We start from the raw sequence: 12,500 nt of genomic DNA, 5'->3' as shown, positions 1-12,500 counted from the left end.
TATATATATATATATATATATATATATATATATACACACACACACTCACACAAATATATATATACACACACTTCTATATTGTCTTTGCAAGCACGTATGTTCGCGTGCATGTGTGCATGAAATTTAGTCATTAAGTATATAATCATAGGTCAGGACAAGAACTTCCATCTTACTGTCATACCTCCAGCCATTTGATAAACAACTCAGGGAGGGAAGCTCACCATTACGCGTCCATTACATACAACAGATAATCTATTTCTTGAATGGAACCGATTTTTATTCATTCGGTGGTTTGACAATTGCAAGACGACATAAAACAATGGTACGATGCATTACGTTACATTACACCACATACTTTTTTCAAGTTGCTTGTTCGTGAGTTACTTCTAATTTTATCGAATCTACCTTTCTTTTCTCCAAATTAAATTACAAAAAAAATGTCCCTTAATCAACAGGGTAGTTTGCTTGTGCGTATACTGACCCAACTGACCTTGAATAGCAAACTGATACAGTAAGGTAGAATCACGGTGCATTGTGACCTGCTATTGTGACCTTAATTAAACAGCAGGTCAAGCCTGTCCTAAACTGACCTTCAGTATTACTTATCTATGGCTATGATCGATGTCAATATTCCCTGGAATACGGCTCTATGCCGAAATTACTTTTTTTTTTTTTTTTTTTTAGTCGAATCGAAATGTATTTTTGCAGGTCGAAATTAATATTGGATTTTTTTTTTGTCCGTCGAAAGTAATTTAATATCTTTGGTAAATTTGCAAAAAATATTTTTGGTTATTTTTTTTAAATATCTTTGGTTAATTTTTTTTTTATCAACACTATTCCATATTAGAGTTAATGTTAGCTCTGACCACGACATAATTTCCTCTTTCTGATCTAAATAACATCATCGGTAATCGAAATTAGAATAGCATAGAATACACAATTTAGGCCCAAAACCGAACGCTGGGACCTATGAGATCATTCAGAGCTGACACAGAAATTGACAGTGAAAGGTATACAAGGCGTAATAGGAGGAAAACCTCAAAGCAGTTGCACTAGAAACAATTGTTAGAAATTGGAAAGTAAGATGAAAGGACGTACAGTAAGAGGAATGACAGGGGTTGCAGCTAGGGGCCGAAGGCCCGCTACAAAGAACCTTAGGTGATGCCTACAGTGCACCGCGTGAGGTGCACTGACGGCATTACCCCCCGCTACACTACAGGAATCACCTGTTCATCGAAATTCATCTTCCCCTTGCAGTCAACAGGTAAGTTTCATCCACACGTTAAGACCTTCCCGTAAATATTTTTTTCTCGCCTTCCACCCCCCCGCCCCTTTTTTTTTTTGTAATCCCCGGAAATGGGAAGAAATCCGTTGACGTAACGACTCCACACCACGAGACGGATTAATTTGGTTGACGTCGTATATTACGTCACCGATATTATAGTGCCCCAGGAGGAAAAGTTTATTCAAAACATGTAATGGAAACTGGGATCGTCATCCTATTGGCTTTTTAGCTTCTCATTTAGCTGATTATTTTTAACGTTAGATACGATATATATTACTATATAATATATATTATATATATATATATATATATATATATATATATATATATATGTGTGTGTGTGTGTGTGTGTGTGTGTGTGTGTGTGTGTGTATACTTTACATAAAATTCCCTCTAGTTAACCACAAGATAAAGTGATTTCATATTAGGAGGTATTTGAAGTGTTTATTGTGCAAAGCCGGCACAATACTTTTTTTTTTTTTTACATAAAACAAAAACTGGAATTTCGATAAGAGAACAATAAATATGTTCCAAACCTTAGCTTCAAATAGAAAAAAAAACGGTACATAATTATGAAAATAAAAACCCAAATAGCAAATTTACAAGAAAATGAGAGAGAGAGAGAGAGAGAGAGAGAGAGAGAGAGAGAGAAGAGAAGAGATGAGAGAGAGAGAGAGAGAGAGAGAGACTTTCCAATTGAACATAAGCATGCTTCTTAAAATTATGTACAGTAACACCTATAAAATTACGATTTTCTTAGTATCATCTTTTAAATTTTGATAAGTACTTAATGCACTAGTAGAAACTGAAATCAAAGTATTTCAAGAATGAAATATTTCTCTTTGAATTTACTACTTATTTAAGGGATAGACATAAATGGACGGAAGATTCCATGATAACTGCTACGGAAACAGGTAACATATCTCGACTGAATCAACGAAAGGTCTCTCTTTACATCATAAAAATAAACAAATATTATATATATATATATATATATATATATATATATATATATATATATATATATATATATATATATATATATATATATATATATATATATATATATATATATATATATATATATATATATATATATATATAGCCATTATGTATCACCAATCGAAACTGAGATACTACGTATGTTTCACTGCTAATGTTTGTGATCAAACTCGTCATTTCAGTCGAAATGTGTGTATTGCACGTTTCCTTAATTCCTTAATTTCCTTTAATGCATATGAAGGCAATAAAAATATTCCAACTTCAATTCAGAATGAAAGACAAAATGAAAAACTATATCCTTAAGATATTCTATAAAAAAAAAACTTACCTGGCGATTGCGTTCGTCTGTGATGCGCGAAATCTGAATCTTCTTGCGACCCATTTTGGCGATTTGCGCAGGCTTACTGGAGAGTAATTGTTCTGGGTTGCTAGGATTGCGCAATAGCAAGATAGCGACGTCTTCTGCGCGCTGGTGATATCTTCCTTGCGTGTTTATAGATGTGTGTATGTATGTAAAAGATTGAGGTTTACTATAAAGTGGATTTGACTGGGAGATGTCTTTCCGGATTAGCAATTGGAAGCTAGCTAATTACTAGGTATTATTATTAGGAATAATAATTGTTGTCACTTTTCAAATATCTATAAGGCAGCTGTGAAGTGTGGGGTCTTTAATCATAGCTTAATTTGGTAGGTAAAGCGTTACTCTTCAATTTGTAGTTTTTTTTTTTTTAGTTTAATGTTTTTCTCAAGTAAATGACCACACTATATGCCGAAGGAATAAGTCACCGAGTAACAGCAAATGGGAGGGGGAAGAGGAATATATTATTTTTATATATTAAGAAAAAAGGCTTCTTTTTATCTTCTTCTTCTTCTTCTTCTCTATTTCATTCACAAGGACACAGAATATCACAGAAAGTGGCAAAGGCGGTATTGGTGTTTAAGGGGGGCTAAGAATGTTGTTGCTTTAAGAGTCACATGTACGACATAAAGCAGCTTTATTTTTCCCCTCTTCTGACGACTTGGCTTTACGGCTGCTAGCGTGAAAACACTTTATTATTATTTTTTTTAATGAATGATCTTGGTTTCTTTTGTTTTCAGGTGTGTGATTCAGTTGACAAGGGGTTGGAGGAGGTTTTAATCTTCAAATTCAGAGGACTCTTGGCCGCTCTGCAAGACGTTGACTAGTCTGAAAAGAGAAAGGAAATACAATTACTTTAATATTATCGTCAATTTTGCTGGGATAAATTTAATGCATGTAAATGTGACACAAAACTGAGTAATGATTACTGACTGGGAAACTGCTCTTTAGGAACAGGAAGGCAAGATTATCAATAGTAATTTGACAGAAGGTTATTCTATTACTCAAAACAGCTAATCCAGTTACCCAAATCCTTAAATCCTCAGTAAACTTTAAGTTTATAAAAAAAAATTAAATCGTCATATTGTCGGAACCAAAGTAAGAGAGAACAGAGGAAGGAGAGGACGCAGATGAAGTAAATTTAATCTATTTAAGGAACAAGCAAATATATAATCTTTTTAAGGACTGGGCTGCTTTTCTTCTGATGCCAAGCTCCGGAATTTTATCCTTCCTTATAACCTTAGTACATTTCCCCACCCTCTTATGATCTATACAAGCTTGCTTCGTGCTCCAGTCTCGCCCTCTTTCCTTCCCCTTTTCTTGCTTACTTCGAGCCTGGGCTGGTAACGGTCATCACGGTTAAACGATCCCAAGTGTAAGTCAACGACGCATGACAGTTTTCTGTGAATGGACGAAGGGTGATTTGTTGATTCTAAACTTTCTGACCTCATAACCGAACGAAATCCGAACCAAAACAATGATTACAGAGAGAATTCCGATAAAACCCGAAGGTCCAATACACTATAGGACAACAGCATTTTGAGAGAAGCTATGAATGGCAATGATACGAAGAACAATCACGTATATATAGTTCACATTCCGAGCTGAGTGATATGGAATGACGCAATACTGAGTGATAAGTAATGTTATAATATTGGATATGTGACGGTATAACACTGGGCAATATTTTATGATGATATAATATTGGGTGATAACTGATAATACGATATTTATAAATACAGATACGAACACTTCATTTTTATCGTATATAGCTGTCCTTTCTAACTATGAAACTATCGCATTGTAGTCCTCGCATATTTCTCTCTCTCTCGCTCTATTAATGCACTTAGTAATCATAACTTCGTAATTCCTTGCCATCATATTCAACAGGCTCATTAACGAACGAGAGAGAGAGAGAGAAAGAGAGAGAGAGAGAGAGAAATTTTCGGAGAGAAAGAGGGGAGAGGGGGTGTGTGTTTGCAAAGCCACGTGCCCGTGCGCATGCGCCGTGACTTAAACGATCGCAACGTTGAATTCTTGCGCCGAAAGCAAACGTGTTGTAAACGCAAGAGGCACTTGGCCCCGCCCCACAAATCTCTCTCTGTATGCGACTTCTGCCAAGGCGTACTATTACAAACCGACTGTAGTCTGTCCTCGCGTTTTATTCATGAATTCCTTTGTGTTTAACCTTTACTCTGTCTCTTTAGTGCGCGTTTTTATCCATTATTCAGGCGGTTTCTATTTTGTGCGCAGTCGGCTCTCTCTCTCTCTTCAACCTTTTCCCCCGAAAGAATTCGAAGAATGCAGCGAGAGAGAGAGAGAGAGAGAGAGAGAGAGAGAGAGAGAGAGAGAGAGAGAGAGAGAGAGAGGTTTCTTATTTATTGTAACAAAAATCTTACGGTTACTGCCATCTATAAAACTTTCACTGCGTATAACTACAATAGCACAAAGATATCGTATAACTACAATAGCACAAAGATATAAATCATGTATAGCGCCAAGTCATTACAAGTTACAAGCACCCAAAATTACGCTTCTAAGATACTACCTTTTATTGGAAAAAGAAACGTGATTTCAGCTGAATTTATATAGTATATATTATTTATATGAATACAATATCTGAGACGCAAAACAATGGTAACACTCAACCCACAAGGCACCATTTATACACACACAAGCGCTCTCCTCTCTCTCTCTACAACTTCCTGAGATACCGAAATCTCACACACGAAAAATACAGAAAAAAAAAAAAACTCGGCCACAAGGAATTAAAAAACGAATCAATGCCTTCCTTGCTGAAATAATACAGATCAGTTAGGCTACTTAGCCAGACATCCCCCTCCTCCCCTCCCCTTTCCTCCCATCCCGTCTTCCTTCCCCCTTCCCCCCTCCATCCAGGGTTAACGAGAAGTTCGTTTTCGTGAGCTCGTGCGAATCGTAACGAATGACCGCAGGTCGATAGTTCACACTTCTACGGGAAGGTCACTCTCCTTCACCAGGTCGTTCGTCGTGGTAGTTTTCGTCGGCTACGGAATTGCGAATGGACGAAGCATTGGAGGTCAGTAATGCGATATAACGATAACAATAGTCATGACTTGAAGTAGCAGCGATAATGACATTTGCGATAATCGATACGGGGTTTCGACGAAATTACTTTTGCTACTATAAAGCAATTCAGTTGTTATTGTTTATCACTGTTTGGAAGGAAATCATCTTGCGTTTGGGAATTTATTACGAAATCTACTTATCCATGAGAACGTCAACTAAAAATAGAGCACGCTTTGTAAACTGAACATCGTTGAAACAGCAATTATTATTATTATTATTATTATTAATATTATCATTATTTGATTCCTGGAGGATGACATCGATTTACTAGTAGATTACACAATGTTCCCTATTAAACGGCATATATGAATATATATATATTATATATTATATTTATATATAATATATTAAATATTAATATATAATATATAGATATATATATATATATATATATCTTTTAGGCTATGCGAGAACGCCATTTCAAAATGCAAAATAAATTCAGTGCAACAACTGACATCGCTAATCAAGTTGTTCTCCAATCCAATTCCCGAAGGAACCTATAACGTCTCGTGAGGCGGGGTCATTAATCAGGGTTTCCCATAATCAAGCTCAAAACAAGTATATTGCGACGCCCTATAGCCCCTCCCCCACCTTCCAACCTGCCCCTCGCAAAACTGCCCTTCGTATACACCAAGACATATTTCACGCGGACCTTCAAAATGCTGTTCGGTCTAACTTTACGGGAGGCGGGGGAGGGGGGTTGGAGGAAGCCAGTCTCTCTCCTCTCTCTCTCTCTATAACCGAAGGGGGTCTCTTTTTCTCTCTCGAAACCGAAATGTTCACTTTCTTTCTCTCCCTCCCTATAACAAGAAGGCTCTCTCTCTCTCTCTCTCTCTCTCTCTCTCTCTCTCTCTCTCTCTCTCAATTACGCCAAGATAACGGTTGCACCGTAACTGACAACGGAAGAAGAACGAACCTCGTCACACTGACAATGACGCTGATGGAAGACGTCGTCTTCGTCATCAGCGTCAGCATTATGATCATCAGAATAAGTTTTCTTCACCGAGGTCAACTCCATTTTATTCTCCTTCTCCGAAGTCGTTTTCATAACGAGCCATGGCCGCCACTTGCGTTCAAAAGTCATCCCAGTCGCCATGATCCGTATGCTTTCAGGACGCCAGAGAGTGCCATTAACCAATCAATCAGTCAATCTCGCACTCCGGACGGAGGAGTTCGTGTCATCACATCATTATCATCATCATTATCATTATCGTCATCATCATCGTCGTCGTCTTCGTGGCCTTCGGAATCTTCACATGGGAAATCGTATACTAATGAAAACGTCCTTCTGGTTGGGAGGGTCCCGGCAGTATCTAGGTTCTTGGTGGGATGGGGGGGGGGGTGGGGGGGGGGGGGGGGGGGGGGGGGGGATACCCCGCCCGATACGGCGTTCCATTCAGTCCTGGCTTTTAAAATTCAAATGACGTCATTTCCGTCATCTTGGGGAGTGTTTTTTTTTCCTCCGTCGAAGACGTTAACTTGGAACGAATAGAGACTCGGAGGAGATCGAAGCAGATGACGCCTCATTGATGTTTCAAGACGCGAAACTCTATCAATTTTTACAACTCGAGACATTTTTATAACGCAACTATATGTCATGTATTCCCGATGCGAATGACAGACTAAATGATCTCTATTCTTCTTCAAATATTTTTGCTTAGGCTGGATATTTACTTTTCATTTCTATTTAGTGTTTTGCGTAATTTTTTTTCATATATAGTGTGGTCATTCTCATTACCACATATCTGCTGATACCAAATATATACTTTTTCTAATTTGTAGCTGTGGATGACTTTTTAAAAATAAAATGCTGCCGGGTGTCCCCGCCGTAAGGACACATGGAATACCAAACATAAAAACCCCCACATTTTTAATGTACATGACTGACTAATCACATACAATTGTCCTGATACAAAGGAATAAGAGTTGGCAAACAAAGAAAATAAAAAAAATAATGACGACTCACGTACATATAACTAATAAGAAATCTACTGTAAACATATTCATATATATAAATTGCTAGCCATAAAATCCCAAATCCCCACCCCCGCCCCACCACCACAAAAAAGGCGTTGCCAATGAAGAGAGAGAGAGAGAGAGAGAGAGAAGAGAGATGCATAAACTTGCAAGATAACAAAGATTCCCCTTTTAAATACATAAAATACGACAACTCGGGTGCGAAGAAGACAATAAAAGCCTTACTGCATAAAATCAACATCCGTAGTACAGTAGTATCGGCTGTAATATTCAACCAAATTCTACCAAATATGATAAATGTGATAAATATGGACCAAAAGCTCCCTCACAATAAAAACAAATAAATAAATACAACAGCTGATCTAATGCTATCTTTGAAAAATGGAAACCAAAATAGGACATAGAAATCTACAATGAATAAAAAATGAAAATAGCATAATTTTTCACGAAAATACAATAACCAGCTAAATCTAAATTAATTGACAAAATAAAAAACTAAAAAGGTCTACTACACACTCTGGGCAGATCTTTGTCACCCAGAAAAGGGGAGGTGAAAAACATTGTGAGGACACACTTTTTTTGGTTGTAAATTTACACACTCGCTCTTTGTAACACATTCAGTAGTAAAAACAAATACACACAAATAAACAAAAGAGAAAGAGAGAGGTGTACGAAATTCTAAACCTCGCATGAACTCGTTTTTTATTATTATTATCATTATTTTTCGGGGACACCATTATGATTCCCCTCTAGTTAGTCCTCTGCTCATTTATCACTGACCCTTAGTCCCCTCATCCCCAGATCTTCCCCCCCCCCCCCCCTCCCTCTCCATCCCTTCCCATCCCCACAAACCCCAGAAGGTTCAAAAGGCAACTGTTGCCTTCACAAAAGGTCAAATCTGGGGAAATTTCCCATCCCCTGGTAAAAAAAAAAGGAAAAAAAAAGACAAAGCAAAAGAGAGAGAGAGAAAAAAAAACACTCAGGTCCAATTCGCTTTCTCTCCCTGATAAAAGTAGCAAGAGCAGGTTTGTTTTAAGGATTGTTACTGTGAAGAAAAAACCCCACAAAGGTGTACAATGCAGGATCAGGCACATTTGGGTTACATAAGCTTGACAGAGTGAACATCAGGGGATATATGAGAGAGAGAGAGAGAGAGAGAGAGAGAGAGAGAGAGAGAGAGAGAGAGAGAGAGAGAGAGAGTGGCGGTCATACGGCAATTTGTCATTTCCTTGTATAATCTTGTCACAATCGGAGAGTTTACCTGATAAACGAGACTGCTTCCTAGAGGGGACAAGGCAAAGAAGACCTAACGCAACATTACTGCTCAAGGTATCGGCTTTAACAAGAGAATATGAAGGTTCAATGAAGAAAGATAGACAAAAAAAAAAAAAAAAAAAAAAAACTATGTACCAATAATACCTCTAACACGTTGGAAGGAATTCCAGCATTCATTGATCAACGTCTCAGAAAAAAGAAAAAAAAACGTGTGACATATGCACATCAACTCTTCCATGAATGGGAACTGGTGTCTCCTCACACACATCTCTCATTTCCTCAAGCTGGAGGAGGAGGAGGAGGAGGAGGAGGGAGGAGGAGGAGGAGGAGGACCTAGCCTTTTTTTCCTCTCTCTCTTCCCCTCACCTCTTACCCCCACCTTTCCTCACTCCCCTCTACACTCCCAGATGGAACGACCTTGAGCGGTGGACCTTCGACGACATAGCGTTCACTGACTCCAGATGGAGAGAGAGAGAGAGAGAGAGAGAGAGAGAGAGAGAGAGAGAGAGAGAGAGAGAGTTGACGGGTTAGTCAATTCGAAACCTTCCCCCGCCCCCATCCCCCATCCCAACCCCTTCCCACCGACCACATCAGATCACTGGCAAATATTATGACAACAATTGATTAACCGATTGACTGGAAGTTACATGGCGTCAACTAACAGGGTCACTGACGCCAAAATATATGAAATAACACAATTCATGAATTATAAATTTCAATTGGAAAACGAATACAGATCAGGTGAGATAGCTTTTACAACGTAATAATAATAATAATAATAATAATAATAATAATAATAATAATAATAATAATAATGGTTTTACTATAATCTATTGCACAGATCAGCGGAAATGATTGATTTTGATATACTTTCTTAACCATCTGAGAAAAATCTTGACACCGGAGAATATCACTAAGTAAATATGGCCTGAAAAGACTCAAAATAATTATTTGTGACTGTTATCTTTCGTAAATACTTAGCTATGAATATATTCACAATACGATGTATGCATATTTAATGCTTACCACTGTCAAGAGTAAGCACGTATTTGTATAAATATTAACACCAAACAGGCCACACATTAACGGGGAAAAATAAATGCCCCTGAATTCAAAAGAATAATAAACGATGGTTGTAGTAGAACTTTAGCAATCATAAAGGCAGAACAGAACAGAACTACGGCGGTCGTCTTTTCCTTGGCTCGATCGAAAAGACCCGAAAAACAAAAGCAACCTCCACCACGAGACAGTGAGCATGATGACTCACGCCGTCACCCGAATTCCTCTAGGAGCTGTTATTTGCTGCCGCTGCCGAAGGAGCAGCAGTAAGCTCATATACATGCGAGTGAAAGGAAGCACGCAACGCGAATTCAACCACTGAATTCTTGATGATGGTGAATCTAGAAGAAAAGTGTTCATTCCCGACATGATGAGAAGCCGAATGCATTTTCGCCTCAAGTTCCGGGAACGAATCGGTGTAGCAGCGAACGAGCCCACTACACAAACAAACAAACAAACAAGCAAACTCAGCGAGGTTCATGGACGGCAGTCAGGAAGTACTTGTTCGAAATGCGTGCGTGGAGCAAATCACAGGACCCGCCATTTCCCAACCGGAAGGTGGACAGACAGTCTTCGAAAACACACACACACACACACACACACACATACGTAGCACCGGCAATTACAAAACGCAAGCACCATTAAAAACTGAGTCGTAGCATGAAATACAAATAAATATATAAAGGAGAGAGAGAGAGAGAGAGAGAGAGAGAGAGAAGAGAGAGAGAGAGGATTGGGGGGGGGAAGGAGGGGAGGGAGATGATTAGGGGGGGAGGGGAGGGGGGAGCGTCAAGGCCATCATTGAGCAACAAGGTGGAGGAGGCGCCGAGCGCATGCGCAAACCTAGAGAAGATCGACCCAACCTTCCTCCTCTTCCACCTCCTCATTTTTCCTCCATCTCCTCCTCCTCCTCCCCTTTCATTTTCTCCTTCTACGTTCGTATTATAAGGTTCTTTTCAGTCTCCGCCTCCCAATAACACATCCAAGGACAGAAAGGAAACGCCGAAAAAGAGAGAAAAATATAAAAAAATAATGAAAATCTAGGGATCAATTAAATCGCAAGCGGTTCTCGTCGGAGCCAACTAAATACGAAGATCGGATTGCTGCACTGATAGTAACGAAATAGGAGACAGAGGGACACAAGAACCCTTCACGAGAGGAGGAGGAGGAGGAGGGGGAGGAGGAGAGAGAGAGAGAGAGAGAGAGAGAGAGAGAGAGAGAGAAAGGAGATGGGGTGGAAAGGTAAAGATGAGCAGGTTAAGTGAGATGGAGAGGCAATAGGTAAATGGAGGTGGGAGCACAGTAGGGGAGGGGAGTGTGGTGGGGGGGGGGGGGGGCTAGAAGGGGGAGGGGTGTTGGGGTGGGGGGGAGATATACCTGGTGCCAGAACCAGTTCAGAGAAGTTAGGTCGTGGGTGTGAAGGATCACACATAGAAATTCTCACCCGCGCCCCTACCGTCTCTTTCCCATTTAGAGCCTCTCTCTCTCTCTCTCTCTCTCTCTCTCTCTCTCTCTCTCTCTCTCTGCTTCATTTATTCTTTGTCATAACGGTTTAGATTCGCTCCGATCACTTCTAAATTAGCATGAAGTAACTATCAGATATGCCGCATTTGACGTCTCTTCCTTAACATTTTGAAATAGATTTAAAGATTTTAAAACGACGCTAAAAAATCTAAACATTCAATCTGAATTTTAAACTGGATAAATCTATTCCATAAGTCTGAAAATTTTTAGTATTTCTCCGTACGTTAAATGGATTATCCTCTACGAAAGGAACATAGACACACCACAGGGAGAGAAGAATGTTCTTTTTAGTTTTCAAAGCGTTCAAAATAAAAAAAAAGGTAAAACAAAAGGGGTGGGATGGGGGAGGGAAGGGGGAAATGAGGGCGTAACATTAAAGGTGGGTAGGTCCAGTTCACTACCACGGGGTCAAACCTCACTACTTCCTGAAATTTGTGTGGATGAGTATTTCTGGCTTGAATAGGCGGGACTACCAATGACAGCAGATCTTATAATGTTTATGTATTCGCATAATATACACACACAGAGCTATTCATGCTAGTGACTATACATATATGCAAGCATACATAATCTAACATATACTACTACTACTACTACTACTACTACTACTACTACACACACACACATACACACACACATATATATAATATATATATGTGTGTATATATATAATATAAATATTATATACATATAAACATATATGCATACATTCATAAAGATCACGTCAAGACCTCTCAGCATACACAACTGGTCTCTGATTTTTGGGCCCACCCCTCTTTTGAGCGCTAAAAATTCATTGACCACCCATTCCCCCCACCCCAATCGCCTTCCTCCCACAAACCCCCATCTCCTCTCTCCCTTGCAGTCTAACGAGAACATCCGAAAACTTCGAGGAGAAACTTAGCATAAAAA

General features: G+C 39.0%; 1 protein-coding gene across 16 annotated transcripts in view; it reads right to left on the bottom strand.

Moving 5' to 3' along the window:
• Positions 1 to 12,500, bottom strand: part of LOC135200885 (myocyte-specific enhancer factor 2-like) — a 696,318-nt gene that overhangs the window by 25,346 nt on the left and 658,472 nt on the right. For 15 of the 16 annotated variants that reach the window (XR_010311386.1, XM_064229613.1, XM_064229622.1 and 12 more), the window contains one exon: positions 2,616 to 3,473. The exons of the other annotated variant lie outside the window; for it this stretch is intronic. Coding sequence is in view for 14 of the 15 variants with exons in the window: in XM_064229613.1 (XP_064085683.1) it covers positions 2,616 to 2,669 (54 nt within the window). In the remaining variant the exon portion in view is untranslated. The remainder of the gene's footprint in view (positions 1 to 2,615; positions 3,474 to 12,500) is intronic. 16 annotated transcript variants of the gene reach the window in all.

The sequence above is a fragment of the Macrobrachium nipponense genome, chromosome 27, assembly GCF_015104395.2.
Source record: "Macrobrachium nipponense isolate FS-2020 chromosome 27, ASM1510439v2, whole genome shotgun sequence".
Lineage (NCBI taxonomy): Eukaryota > Metazoa > Arthropoda > Malacostraca > Decapoda > Palaemonidae > Macrobrachium > Macrobrachium nipponense.
The sequence above is the reverse complement of the archived record's forward strand: the minus strand, read 5'-3'. Positions and strand labels throughout refer to the sequence as shown.